The following is a 16,215-nucleotide window of genomic DNA, read 5'->3' as shown; positions in this document are numbered from 1 at the left end:
GGGAATAGATAATTATTAAAAGTAATCGCATAAAATCTAAAAATTAATTTTAAAAAATATTCGATTCGAATAATTCGTGACAAAAAAAACGGTTTGTCGAATAACTCGAAAACGGTCCTTTTGTAAAAACCGGTTTAAAAAAACCGGAAAATTGGAAATAAACCGGTTTTTCGAATAATTCGAAAACCGGTTTGACTAATCTAGGTACATACAAAAACTTTGTGAATGAAATCAAAAGTTGTGGACAGATTTTATTCATTTAGGACTTGTTTTGTTTGGAACTATTGTTGTGAACTTATGTGTTGAAAAAATTAACATCATTTTCCAATTTTGCCGTTTTAAAAAACAAGAGCTAACCTAAAAAAACCCACCGGGTGCCCAGCTTGACAGTGTCGAATTCGAGCACAGTGTTAATAATCTTTAATTTTGTATGAAATCTTTCATATACATAGTTTTTTCATTAAATCACATTTTCATAAATATTCATAAAATAGTAACAAATATTAAAAGGGGTAAAAAATCAGCTCCCCAAAATTTCCTTCCACGTTTGGAAGGAAGTTTAGTTACTCATACCAAGCAATGCCTTAATCGACCCTCTTCTGTAAATCAAGTAATTTCAAAATGGAGCGATTTTCTAAAATTAATAATTTGTGTCTGTCTTGTAAATCGTGTTATTTCTAAAACGACCTGTTTACAAAACCGAATAATTTTCAAAATGTATGTTCGGGAAAATTAACGATTTTGTACATTGAAACGAATTTATTTACTTGAAAGTAAAACGAGTTATCATGTGGATTCGATTTACAGAACACCAAAATAAGTGAAGCCGTTTTAAAAACGTAATCGTTACTTGAATTCGATTTAAATCAAAATCGCACGATTTTGTACATTGAAATGGGTTTGTGAATTATTTTTAAAAACGTAAACGTTATTCTGGTCGTTTTACAGAAGAGAATGTCTTTCTCGTGTCACATATTCGCTCCTGTTCAGTAAATTTCAAAAACGAATAATTAACAAAATTTATTTTCTGTAAATTTACAGAATACCAAATTTTATGATTTCATTTCTAAAGCGAAACGTTATTAGGATATCGGTTTTTTTTCTCACTTTCCATACATTTTTTGTAAATAGAACCAACATTTTTAACCCTTTAATGTTGCCAATTGTCTACATTCCAGTTCCACTTAATTTTAGACGAATATAAGCTTGATACTAATTCAGATTCTAATTCAAAAAAATCAAATGCAGTACGAAAAGTTTCAGCTAACGAAATTCTAAATCAAACTAAAGCTAAATGAAATATAATAAATAAAAATCAACTAAATATTTGATATTTTATAGAAAAATAAAAGTAAGAATCATACATTTAAGGGTTAAATCTGTCGTGCTAAAAAATATAAGATTTTTATTCGCGATTTTCATTTTGAAACTTCATGAAAAAATCAATCGCTTGATTTATATCAGGATATGGATCCTTTTCTCAGCTGACGTGGATCAACAAATCTTCCAACTAATACCTGAATTAATTAAATAAACCATGAGATCCGTATTGGGGAACAAACTCTATCTAAATAAGTGGTTATAGCCATCTTATCTAAGGAGCAATAATGGTGTAAGTAGTTTGCAGTTTATAGACCAATGGGGAAAAACGGGAAAAATCCATTAGCCTCTAGTTTGTGACAAACTATGTCTGTAGTTTTCATTTCAGACGAAATTACTGAAGCCGTTAAGAGCGCCAAACTGTAGGCCTAATGGAATATCAGTTATATGATTTAACACCGGTCAACAACTTTCCTGAGGCAATGCTCGTTTCCATTCTCACCCAGCAAGGGAACAACATTTTGAATTCCAAACCCATCAGCATGACAATCGAACAGTGTATGTAGTCAAGATCTCAATTAAGCTAAAGTATGATCCTGTTGGCATTGGATCTGTCAAAAGCTTGTTCACTCCATTTGGAGACATTGCCAGCATCATAAGAGGGGATATCCGAACCAACATTAAATGAATTTAGATTAAGAGCATGTAAAGAACATGAATGTCAACGATTTAAATTATATAAATAATCATATAAGAATTACAAATCACAATAAATAGCAGATCAGATTACAACAGAGAAAGAAAGTGTATAACATTTTATTATAACACATGTTCTCTTTATATCAACCACTGATTTAGAGTTAGTTTTATCGAGTACAAAGAGATGAACATTATTGTGAAGAGAAGATGGGTTGCAAACTACCTAGATTTGAGTTTTCCCAAGACTCCAATAATACTTCAACGATCGGATAATCAAAGAGAAACTAATATGGTTTAAAATAATATGTAAGATACTGACAGGAGACGAAAATCGAAAAAATTAAATCGCAGGTACGGAAAAACTGTAAGAGGTATTGACATAATTTTTTCATATTTTTATTCCCTATTATGATCTCAATAAATCCCAATATGATGATCAACAAATTCTGAAATTAGTTTAACAAAATTTTTAAAAGTTTGAAAATGGAGATTCGAAACAGTCATTAAAAAAAAATATTTTAAGACAAAAATTCATACACAATTAAATACGGATACATTTTAAGTAAAAATTACCATTTATTTTAATTTTTCTCGAAATTTTCATAAATTTCTTGTTCAAGTGGCCTGAGACACGTTAATGGTTTTGTCATTTATATCTCATTACAATGATAATTACGTACACATTTCGATTCTTTTGCATTCAATTGCATAAGTATTTATTTAGTAGCAAAATTTTTACAAAAAACTGAAAAAATTTGAATTTTTCCCGAATTTTGGCGATAATACAGTTTTTGGGTAATTTTCACCCAAAGCAGATACAGGGTTAATTTCCAAAAAAAATTTTAATGTAATATTCATTAATATAAATAAATCTACATATTTCTAGAAAACAATGCAGAAAGTTACCGAGTTTCACCTATTTATTCCATATAAATAGTAAAATTTTACATATATCTGAAATTTTGACCTCGATGCGCGTCCAGAAATCGTTGTTCGATTTGGCTCAAATTTTCAGCACTTAACTTTTAGGCCTAGTGTCACAATATTCCACACGGCACTCTTTGAAATCAAAAAACAAATCGGCTGTCACTCTAATGTAAATATTCTGGTAGACAAAACTCAAATATACCTCCCTTAAAAAATTCAGTTTCCTATGTTGACGAATAACAGATTTACAGTAATTATAAAAAAGCCCTAACTCATTTAAAAAATCGTTTGAATGAAAAACCCCTAACTCATTTAAAATGGAATGCACATTTTTTGGTTTATATTTAAACAAACAACTCTTCTAAAAATATTTTTTGATATATTACAAATTTTTTGTTGTTTTTTTCAACTTCACTTTCTGATATTATTGAGTTTTTTTCTTCTCCTGTAATATAACTAAAAGTTGAGATACGACCTTTCTATATTAAGCCATCGATATGTAAGTTATTTGGTGAATTCGGAAAGTTGAAAGTTCACTCCGATATCGTAAATGAAAAATGTAGAAATTACAAACAGAATGACAAACTTATATACATACATATACTTCTTAAATAACCTTCCATTCTGATTCAGTTCAGTCAGTCAACCTCGGTTTAAATTAAAACATTTTTATTTTTATAATTTGACATCATACTATAGTAATTTCTGCTTACTGTCTTTACGTTTCTAAACTTGATGGTTATAAGTTCAAAATCATAGACCATAGATGGAGGAATAAAATATTTCTTAGCAATATGTAAATAATCAAAAAATATATTGTACACAAATAATTTAATATAACAAATATGGTCAACAAACTATTATGAATTCATTTAGACACACAATTAAAATTCTAAGTTTTCAAATACAAAAACCTAAATGGATGCCAGCTTAAAAGGCGGTCGGTAACTTCAATTATGATTAATGGGAATTTTTAACATTTTGTCAATACTGGGTATGATGGAACATCTTTTTTTAGAAAAATGGTTTAAATGCTGTAAAAATACATACATAAAATAAATTTAACATTTACATTTATTAATGCGTGTTTAAATAAATTCACACGTTAGAAAAACAAAAAGAAATTGAATGATTTTTTTTAAAACCGGTTGAAATTTAAATAAATAATCAAAATTTGTTTACTAATATTGGGCTCAATGTTGTATTAGTATTTGTGGTTTAAATTAACACTTTATGAAAATTGTTGTTTGTTTTTATTATTTTATTTAGGGAACCAGTTCATAAAAATTTAAACATTTCTTTTGTACACAATTTTCTTAAAGAGAATAAGTATTAAAGAGTAATAATTCAACCATTTAAAAGTTAAATAAATTTGAATAATTTTGGTGTAAATATGTATTTAAAAAAAGTCTACATTTTGTTGATAAAACGTATTTAAAACTATTCACATTCAATTTTTATGACAGAATTGTGATAAAGTTTTGTGGTTAAAAAGTTATTTACTTATTGTATGTTTCTGTATAAGAAAAGTATTTTTTTTAAAAAAAAACTTAATATCATGAAATTCTTTGCGAACAGTGGTTTGTGCTGTCTTTAAAATTGTATGGTATATAGTTGTTTTTAGATTTTTGTTAATTAAATTCATTCATTGTTGAAATAAATAATTTATTAATTTAGAATGTAAATATATTTTTCCTTCATTCAATTTGTTTTTGTTTTGTTTTTAATAATTTAGAAAATGATTTGAATTGATTAAGCTAAAACTTAAACGATTCAATAATAAATTAATTCTATTAAGAATGAATTTTCAAATTTAATACGTTTGAAATAATAAAAAATTATTCATATGGATTAATTCGTAATGATTAATTAATGGAATTGTAAAGAGATACAATTTAATGTACACTTTGAAAACTGAGTCATAAATCTCTGATAAATGTTGGTATCGAGATATAACTCGGTATAAATAAATTTTATGTAAATTGTAATATCATTATAAACTGTAATATCATTATCACTGTACTACAAGAGGTAATTTCTCGGGAATTTCTTTATAATTTTTCTTCTTAAAGTTACAGATTTATTTCTTTACAAAACAAATTCGTTCCGATTTGTTGCCAATCACATGATTCGATTATATCCATAGATTTTATCGATACAAGCAACAAGAAGTCAGTTGTCACAGAAGAATTATGATTTAAAAATCAGAATTTTTGTCAGTCCATCTAAAATATTTCAGTCAATAAATAAATATTTCCGTGCCACACAACACATTGGACATTCTGCAAGAGCGTTTTAGGGCATGGTCATCTCACGTGCTGTGAACTGGCCACCGTTACCCGTTGCACTTTCTCTTGTGGGGTTTTCTTAAGTCGCAGGGCTATGCGAATAAACCACCAACCACAGCGCTCTTCAAAGCCAACATACATCTATAAAATTCAACCAGATAAAATTGGACATTTTGGATGCGCACCACCCATCGAAGCCGCACGGACATTTGCACGATGTTGTTAATTAATCAAACAAAAAATTGATCACACTTTAGTTTGCCTTAAAGAGAAAAATTCACGTTGTATATAGAGAAGCAAATCGTCATAACGATGCTAGACGATTTAATCAAAATTAAACAAGTAATAGTGTTATATTCGGCTGTGCCGAATCTTGTATATCCACCATCAATATCGATTGAATCAGTTATTGTCCGAACTGTACAGAATGTAATAGAGTGATTAATTTGTTAAACTTTAAATTATTTATTGGCAATAAAATATTTTTCTGATATAGGGGTTATATGGGCATTAAATACAGTTAATTATGGACCGATCCACACAAAATTTGGTAGAATGTCCAATTTCTGCACGTATTAATTACACTAGTTTACAAATCAAACATTTTTGTTTGCTCATGGAATGAAACTTATATTTTCGAGAAGAGCTAGGGACGCTAGTTAATTGACCATTTTTTGTTTCCCTTCTATACGTCCAAATTTTGAGATATATGGGTTTTTATTTTTCCCCTGACCTGAGTACTACTAATGTATACTGTAGTGTACCGAATTGTGGTAATTAGGTATTTACATCGTTTTTGGGTACATAACACTCTGGCGAAGCTACTAGATACTTTCAGAGTTGTATTCTTTTGACAAATTCCAAAAAAAATTAACGGGAAAAAAATAAATACTGTTTAAAAGTACATCTTTCCTGTAGATAAACGTTAATAAATCGCTATTAAATACAAAACTCTAAAGTAAAAACTATTTTAAAATGTCTTCTAGAAAGTGTAAAATAAACCCAGACCATTTTTGTTTTATTTGCGGAAAAATTATTCAGTGCAAAATGCTTATTTACATAAAAAAATTTCGTAAAAGCTTTAGATAAGACAAAACCAACATTTCAATATGTATGTAGCGTGTTCCCGAGTCTTTCTGAGGCTAAACTAAAAGAAGGGATATTTGTGGGTCCTCAAATAAGAAACATTTTGGTTGATACCAAATTTGAGTGTCTATTAACCGACGTTGAAAATGCAGCATGGAATTCTTTTAAACTTGTTGTTCAAGAATTTTTGGGGAATAAGAAAAGTCAAAATTACAGAGATATTGTTGCGAATTTATTACATAATTTTGAACTGATGGGTGTAAATATATCCCTCAAAATTCACTTTTTACATTCTCATGTGGATTTTTTCCCGGAAAACCTCGGACACATGAGTGACGAACATGGAGAGCGTTTCCATCAAGATTTGAAGATTTTCGAGAGGAATTATCAAGGTTTTTGGGATCAGAATATGCTAGGAGACTACTGTGGGAGTGTCGTGAGGGAGACAAATGAAAATAATTATAAAAAGAGGACTAAAACACTTCACTTTTAATTTTTTTGTACTAATTTAATTTAAATTTTTATATGTTTCGTTTTCAAGAAATATCTCAAAAGTTTGACGTCCAGGATTTTTTTTAATATTTTTTCCGAAGTTAGAATACCTAATTACACAAATCCCCATATGTTTCAATTCATGAGCAAAAACATTGTAAACTAGTGTTATTAGAAGACAATTAGGAATGTTCAAATTAAATTTATTTCTGTGTACTTTTAAAATATTTTTCAAGGCCTAAAAACGAAACCGACAATTATTCTACGGTTTTTACTTTTAATCTATCTTCAGTAGATAAATTAAAAAATTAGAAATGAAAAACAGACTTTTTCATCGAAAGTATTTCCTGACAATTAAAATTCAAATGACTGTTTATTTATTTAATTTAAAAAAAAGAATGCAAAATAAAATGTTTTTAACAAAGACTTAGTTATTTTCAAATATCCAAAAAAAGTATGGAATACTGGCTGACCCGGTACCACTAAAGTCACCTTTTGGGAATTCTAACTCATTCAGAATCATGTGTGTCTAATTTTTAGGTTTATTATTATAATATATTCCAAAAGTACTATTACAATAAATAAATAGTACTATTACCAACTATTATGTACATAAGTAAAATAATTTAATATAATATAAATTACAATTAGACAATTTTTTTACAATTTTTTAAAACCGAAACCGCGGTTTTGAAATTCTTCAGTTTTTTGGAAACTCTAGCTTAAACCCATTCATCAACCCATTAATGGTCATTATATTTTTATTTTATAGACAGCATTTTGAATTTGTTTTCATACACAAAAAAAAAAACAATTAAAATCTAATTTATTATAAAAAAATGTAATTAACTGTTGTTATACGAGTATATTCATAAATAAAATAAAATTTTTTAACAAAAAATAAAATAAAAAAACAATTACATACTATTAAGCTTTCGCACATCGGTGGTGGTTAATTTTCCTTGCTGATATTTCCTTATCAGCTCCATAGTGACATGCCTTTTTTTATTTTGAACACTCTGTAACACTTTCCTAAACTCTCACGCCCCCGCACTCACAATCGAGTAAATCCGTTAAATGTTGTGTTGTTAATTTTGCTCTCTCCGACAAATTTAGTTATTAACAATTGTTTAACATGTTATTGTTACTATAATCGTATTGTTTTTGTTATTATTTTTTTTATCGAATTACTGGTACTTATTGTTAAATACTTTTAGGGATTTACAATCTTGTTAATTGTTAGATTGTTATGTATGTATTTTTGTTTTTATTTTTTTGCTTTATTGAATAATTAGAGTTTTGTAACGAAATGCTAAAATAAAAAAAATAACAATAAATTAATTAACATTTGTGATAAAATCATTTTTAATGCAAAAATGGTAAAGTATTAGGTCTTTATGACAACTATTAAGGCAAAGTGATCAGCCTCAAGAGTTGATGCACCAAAGTTTCGAAGAAGCCGAAATCTGTTTTCTAGAGACTGGGCGCATTTAAGAGTATTTTTCGCAATAATTTAGCCCCATGGGGCAGAAGTTGATCTGTTATTCAGGGGTTCTTATTTAGAAATACTGTTTTATTGGAGTTCGGAAATACTTATAGTTTTTCTCGATCACTTCATTTAGTGCTATTTTTTATTAGCAAATGTACTGAAATAACGATATTGTTAAAGTTACAGCTTATTATCGGGTATATGACTTAAAAATGCGGAATTTACAATAGATGGCATATCTTTTGAATGCGGTGTTAGTTTTTAATAACTTATTTGTCATTTTCAAGGGTCTGTCATTTATTCTCACTTAGTTACACAGTGCTACTAAGTGATAAAAACCAAAAAAAATACCAGTTTTGGCCAAAGGCATGCACTTTTTTATGGGCCCTCAAAGATGTAATTTTTTGCAAAAAAGTGATCATTTTCTCAGGCTCATATCTTGCAAACAGTTCGGAATTTTACTCTCTGAGGCAAAGTTGTAGCCCTTGCCATATAGAACAAAAATTTTAAAAAACCTTCATCTTCAAAATCGCAAAAATCTTTAAAAAAAATTAGATTTTTTTACCTTTTTTCCCCTGTTCAGGTCCATAGTTAGCAAACCCATAAAAAAGTGCATGACTTTTTTTTTGGTCTTTTATCACGTACTGGTGTCCGTATATGGTTATATTTCCATGACTCAAAAAATTACACACAGTGTTATGGAACATTGTAGTGTAAACAACATTAATCCATGAAGATTGTTGTCAAACTCAACAAGAACAATTTCAAAATGTTTGCAGCAGGATTTATCCAAATGCAAGGAAATTGGGTACCATACGAATTGAAGCCGATAGACCTTGAATCATTGCTTGCGATGAAAACTGGATCCATTACAATAACACGAAACGTAAGAGATCGTATGTGAAGCCCGGCCAATCAGCCGAATCGACACCAAATATCCATGGCGCTTAGGTAATTATCTGTATTTGATGATGTACCGAACGCAACTGATTCGTTTGAAGCGAGCATTGGCCGAAAAACGCCCAGAATATGCGGCCATACATGAAAGCGTTGCAATACCTCTTAAAAAGTATTTAGAATGATGTGGTTGGGAAGTTTTGCCTCACCAGCTTTATAGTCCAGACCGTGCCCCATCCGATTACTATTTGTTTTGATCGATGCTAAACGCTCTCTCTGGGATACGCTTCACTTTGGAGCAGAGTATCCGATATAGGCTTAATTCGTTCTTGGCCTCAAAAGATGAGCAGTTCTTTTGGCTCGGAATCCATATGTTGCCAGTAAGATGGGAAAAGGTCATAGCTTACAATGGACAATATGTATTTTGAATAAATTTATATTGTACAAAAGTTTCAAAATAAAAGCAAAAAATTTAAAAAAAAAAATTCCGCATTTTTAAGTCATACACCCAATACCCATTTGTATGGATATAAAAAGAATTAGTAAAAGACCAAAAAGTCCCTTGAAATGTAAAAATAGATGAGAAAAGCGGTTAAAAATTTGAACTAGCAAAGTAATTGAAAAATTATCACTTTGGTTTAAAAAGTTATAATTATTTCAAATATCACATTCATATTTCACTTAAATTCTCATAAATTTCAAACTTAAAATTATAATTAATTGATAAACAATAAATAATAAGAAAAAAAACATTTTGTTATTTAAATAATTTTAATGATTTGTTTGCACACACGACTTTTAAACATCATATGATCTGTTGATCAAACTCAATTAAAGATAAAAATTTAAATGTAAATATTTTTTTGAATTTAACTAGAGTGACTGCATTAAGATTTTACACCTTTTAATTCAATAACAACACAAATAAGTATGTAAACACAATTCAATAAGCAACAAAAAAACACTTAATATTTTTAAAATCCCCTTTAAACATTTCTAAATCCAACCATGTGTATGCAAAAGTTAATTAAATACAAATATGTATAAATTTATATGTATTATAAAACATCTGTATGAACTCGTATTTTAACCATGAACTTTGTATTTCAGAAATTGTTGCACTTTATTTTTGCATTTTTAATATCATTTCATTCGAAAACAATTATTACTTGTTATTATTTTATTGGAAAAATGCAAAATCATTTTAAATTTATTTAATTGCTATTAATTAATTCAAAAGCGCGCCAGTCAAACACTTTGATTTCGAATTTATTTGGAATTACGTTTTTTTTGTTTTGGCGCCGTTCGCTAGTGTAACCGTTACAACACGACTGTATTATGGAGCCGTCGAAGTGGAACTAAAACATGAAACTTTTTCAACATCAAACACCCAGAGCATACAAGTTTGTTATGGAATTTGGATAAAAACAAAAAAAAACACATATACACACAGTTAAGTATGATTTACACACAGATACAATTATTTCCATTGTGTGCGAGTTGCTTTTTATATGATAAATTGTAATTTGAGGTTTTCTAACGTTATTTTGTGAGTGCGGCCAGTTAGTGATGACAATAATAGCGATATCCAGAAAAAAATCAAATTTTTATAGAATTTATAAAATTAATAATATTACAGCAATTAAAAGCCTATTTAAACTTTAAATTTTAAAGTCATATAATAAAACATTTTTTATTTGTTCTCATAACTTATTTCGACAAAAAAAATGTTGTCTGAAATGTTTTATTATTCTCTCTGCTAGTACACTATCGCTCACTTGAATGCTAAACCTTCATGAATATATTTTACCGATTATATGTATTTCACAACAATAGATGATGTTGTAAAAGATCTTAGGCAAATGAGGAATCCTGCTGCGGAACTGAAAATATATTCCAGTCTATTAATTGTCTAAATTTATTTATCAATAAGGGTGTATAATATAAATTTGAGTAATTTTACAGGAGACGATAAAACATCATAAAACTTGAAAATTAATTATCTGCTTGTACATGCCTATTTCTGTGCAAACATTCGAGTCAGAACTTGCCTAAATTAGTAGCTGAAATTTGGCTAAAACTTAATAGGGCTACTTATATTAGATTTGACTTCAATTCTATATTTTCCGAAAGTGTCATATTTGATTCAAAGGCTTTTTAAATTTCAGATTTTTTTTTAATATTATATATATATATTGATTAACAGTAAATGCTCATAATCGATTTTTCGATCTACCATTTTAAGTTCGATTATAAAATGATTATTATTACGATTTGTTTTATAAAAACGTTTGTAAATTTTGTTTTTTTTTTCTATCTTTAACATTGAAATTAAATGCAAGATGCACTTGAAGTACCTTCAGGTGAATCTTCACCACGCCAAGGCAGCGTTTGATTTGCTATGCCGGGGGTTCAACAAAGACCTCCTGGATATCTGTGGCGATACGGGCAAATGTCCCATCGATAGCAGGCGAACACTAACTGATCATTGCCTCTGGCTACCTGCCAGGAGATGATGTAATAGAGCCTTTATCAGAGGTTTCTAAGCTGGTAGAATATTGCCAAAACAGAAACCTAGGATGTATTATTTGCTGTGATGCTAATGCTAATCATACGATTTGGGGAGGTAAGGAAATCAACAAACTTCAGGAATATTATTAGACAGAATGTTTTAGATCTCACATTATCTAGCAATAACCTATCCTATGCCATTAAAAACTGGCACGTCTCTGATGATGTTTCTTTGTCTAATCATCAATGTTCGATATCGAAGATTCTTTGGCGTACGAAGCGAAATTTCGCAATCCCAAAAATACGAATTGGGAACTTTTTAGCTTTCACTTAGGCAATACTGAAAATTGCAATAGGAGCTCAATATTTAGCGCAATGAAAATTGATTTTGAGGCCAATGAATTAAGTTCGAACATTCGTAATGCCTTCAAATCCAGTTCTCAACTAAAGTCAAGGAGACCGAAGAGGGATGTACCCTGGTGGTGAAATAGTACAATGGTATACAGTTGACTGGATCACCTACAAAACGGCTCTCACTGAATACAATAAGAAAACCAGGAGATTAAAATTATCAACGTGGCTTAGCTACTGCGAGAAAGCCGGAAGCTATTCGGCTACAGAAGACATACCGATAGTCTCTGTGTACTGAAACGTCCTGAGTACTGGTACGTACACTGAATCACAGGAGGAGACCAGCAAACTTCTTCTGGATACTCACTTTTCTGGTTCAATCCCTTTCAGTCCAACACCGATTCACACATGGGTTCCCTCAATAACTAAACGTAATCTCCGGTTTGTAGATAGAATCATTGGTTTAGAGCGGGTAAAGCGGGCGATATCTAAATTTAGCCCATTCAAATCTACAGGAACATATGGAATTTTTCTAATCAAGTCTACTGGCTTGTCATGAGCCAGTGACTCGAGGTTAAAGTGGTCTTTATACGTAAGACTGGGGGTAAATCTGAACAACCGCCAAAGTCGTACAGACCAATTAGTCTCAGCTCGTTTTTTTAAAGCGATGGAAAAAACTACTCGATAATTGCATAAGGGATACTTATATTTTGATTAATCAAATACATCGTTTACAGTTTGTTTATCAACCTGATAAATCTTCGATAACTGCCATTCATCATGTGTGTAACTTCCATTCATCGGTAACTGCCATGCATCATGTAACAGCTAATCGAGAAGGTAATAGGCTGCCTTCGACAATACGTCAGGCGGTGCTATTAATCTAGCACTGTATAGGGTTCTGCATATAATAAGGAAATGGATTTTGGAAAAGCTGTCATCGAGGGTTATTAAGGACTTAGGACTCTGGTTATCGTTGAACTACTGGATAAACTTAACAACTTAGGATTCCGACTTAGTAATTTCTGTTACTGGGTGGGATGTAGGATGCAGACTGCTCTGAATATAACCACCAAGTAGTATGGAAAGAGGGTTAACCATCAACCCAGCCAAGACAATTCTTGTACCATTTACGAAGCGGATTAGACTCATAGAGCCTACATTGAATGACGCATCTATATGGTTTTTTAAGAAGGGGACATATCTTGGGGTTACTCTTGATAGGACGGACCCTCACTTGGAATTCTCACTTATCAAAAAAGCTAATGGTAAGAAAGAGTATTATATTCGGCTGTTATATAATATAGGCACCAATTTCTGTGGATTTTGTATATGTATATGTTTGCTTACTTTTGTGGGTTTGCGATCATTATTTCGATGTGTCACAAACATAATGACAAAATCAATATACCACCCCATCTTTTTGTAGTGGTTATAAAAAATGATTTAAAAACTTACTTTAAAACCGCCACATTGTCATTACTGTTCCTAATACATAAAGAGTGGTGTATTCTCGTGTATCTATTAGGTTTTTTTCCCCAGTGTCGATTTGTTTATATTAGCCGATTCTCTCTGTTTGTTTTTATATAGATTTTTGTTATTGTTTTATTTGGTGAGTGTAAACAAACATTTTTTTTATATGAATAGATAGATTTTCTTTGTGCTCGTGTGTGCTTTTTTCTAACAGCAACATGTTGTTGCCGCTATATGAACAGCTACGAATAAAAAACGGTTATGCCCGCTGTTTTACTAATGGGTGGCAACTATGGCGTCATTTGGAAATTGGATATATGAATGTGTGTGTGAAGATTTTTTTCTATTTATTTTCTTTTTGCTTTTACTCGCATTTAACCAATATTTTATTATTCAAGTTTTTTCCAAAAGCAAGTTTTAGTTTTTCTTCATTTCATGTTTTATTTTTGTATTTAAATAGTGGTTAGCACGCGTTTTTCCTATTATGCACTGTGTTTTAGAAAAGTAAAAATAGGAAATTGGTTAGTGAAAAATATAATTAATTATTGACTGCTTTTTAAATTTTAACTAATATCTATAACCTTAAAATATACATTCAGGTCTTCTACCGTTACCGAAATAACTCCAGTTATCCTTATCGCTGAAATACAGTTTTCGAAATTATGTATTTAAAATAACGTTACCGTTAATGAATAAATAATTATAATTATGAAAATATCCATTTTTCCGTAATGGAGTTTATTGAAAACTACAGAAGTAATAACGCTATGCTTATATTTGCTGGAATTCAAGTTGAAAACAAATGGAATTACCAGTCTCTAGTCCAGTGTCAAGCTATTTAAATATGTATCTATAGTTAAATATATTACACTTTATATCAATTGAAGCGTGAATTTGCCGAAAAACACCCAAAATATGCGGCCAAGCATGAAGCCGTAATATTCCAGCATGACAATACTCAGCCAAATTATGCAATACGTGTTAAAAACTATTTAGAATTAAGTTTTCGGGAAGTTTTACCTCACGCACTTTATAGTCCAGACCGTACTCCGTCTGACTACTATTTGTTTCGATCGATGCAGAACGCTCTCTCTGGGATATGCTTCACTTTGGAACATAGTATCAGATATTGACTTCTTGGCCTCAAAAGATGAGCAGTTCTTTGGCTCGGAATTAGAGTGTCGAAAAAACCGGCAAATTTTAAAAACCGGTTTCCGGTTTAACCGAAAAAGTGTGTTTTTAAAAAAACCGGTTTTGATTTTTGTCTTTTAAAAAATCCGTTTAACCGGTTTCGGGTTTTGTCTTTAAAAAAAAACCGGTTTATATTTAAAATTTTTGATTCTTAAGGCTCTATGTTTATTCAATTATTTTATATTTTTTACGAAATATTGTCAAATGCTAACATTTTCTATAAAATAAAACAATATTTTTAAAAATGGTATCAAAGTTTTTCAAAAATATGTTTAAATAAGCTTTAGAAAATATATTTCATTATAACATTACAAAAACGGTTAACCGAAACCGGCCGAGTTTACAAAGATGAAAAAACCGGTTGACCGGTTTTCGGTTTTGGATACTCTACTCGCAATCCATATGTTCGCTAATAAATTCTAATATTTATATTTAATATTTGTTTGAAAATGTTTTCGACTGATGTAATGAAATAGACGTAGAACACGATCTTAAAATTTATATAAGTAATGTTATTAAAGGTGGCTACTGCTTTACATACGATCTATTAGGATAACTGCAGCCAAGAATTGTCTTAAATTTGTGCTAGAGTATGTTGATTCCTTATTTTCAATATTATTAAAATAGGGGGTTTTGAAAACTCAATCCAATCAAGAGAATAACATATGTGCAAACTCATGTATTTTGTGTGCTATCATGTGAAAAACATTCATGTGGAACACCTTGTTTTCCTTTTGGTTTTTTATTTATTTTTTTAATTGTTGTTGGTCGAAAAACCATTTTAAAAACCAAAAATAACAATAACAATTATCTACGTATCATTGATGACCTTGATGTCGAAAGTCATATAGGTGAAGTTAATTAGTTTGGCAACCATGTTTATGGGTGGCTATAAACTAGAAATAGAGTTAAGAAATTATAATTCATATACATACATATGATACAAAATAAACACATGTGCAGCAAAGAAAAATAAATGCCTTTGAGAACTAAATGTAAAATGCACGCAATAAATTATAATAATACAAGTTAAGGTCGCCCAAAAAAAATTTAAAAAAATTATGGATGCTTCCAACCAAGGCGAATTTATACAAGGTGGAGTCAGTCAAACAGCTGATACCGAATCTGAGGACTTTTGTTCTGGGCCGAATTACCGCATTCGATATCGACATGAAAATTGCTTACCCCCAGTCTATATACTAGACAAATATTTATCATAACAATTAATGAGAAATTATCTTCTAAAATAAACTTCAGTTTAATTTTAGTTGGGAACATCGAATCCTTCTTTTTTTCTCCATACAAATGGGGCCACCCTACTATATATACATAGTACATACCATTTTATGACCTACACCACAGTGCCATTTTGTATTTTAGAGGTTTGTTTTAAAAATATTAAAATTATAATGTTCTAGAGTATTATTTAAATAGCCATCTGATAGGTAAGTATAAAGGTAGACTCATATTGGTGATATAGCTGAGGGAAAA

The 16,215-nt window shown here is 30.0% G+C and overlaps 1 protein-coding gene across 3 annotated transcripts in view; it reads right to left on the bottom strand.

Moving 5' to 3' along the window:
• LOC135963911 (uncharacterized) overlaps positions 1–16,215 on the bottom strand; it is a 40,874-nt gene that overhangs the window by 13,584 nt on the left and 11,075 nt on the right. Inside the window, exons 1-2 of one of the 3 annotated variants that reach the window (XM_065515916.1) lie at positions 10,368–10,545; positions 7,738–8,124 (exon numbers count right to left, since the gene is read on the bottom strand). The exons of 1 other annotated variant lie outside the window; for it this stretch is intronic. In XM_065515916.1, coding sequence (XP_065371988.1) covers positions 7,738–7,801 — 64 coding nt within the window. In that variant the 5' untranslated portion in view covers positions 7,802–8,124; positions 10,368–10,545. Of the gene's footprint in view, positions 1–7,737; positions 8,125–10,367; positions 10,546–16,215 lie in introns of those variants that run through there. One more of the 3 variants, XM_065515917.1, reaches the window with a different exon arrangement.

Source organism: Calliphora vicina, chromosome 1 (assembly GCF_958450345.1).
Source record: "Calliphora vicina chromosome 1, idCalVici1.1, whole genome shotgun sequence".
Lineage (NCBI taxonomy): Eukaryota > Metazoa > Arthropoda > Insecta > Diptera > Calliphoridae > Calliphora > Calliphora vicina.
The sequence above is the reverse complement of the archived record's forward strand: the minus strand, read 5'-3'. Positions and strand labels throughout refer to the sequence as shown.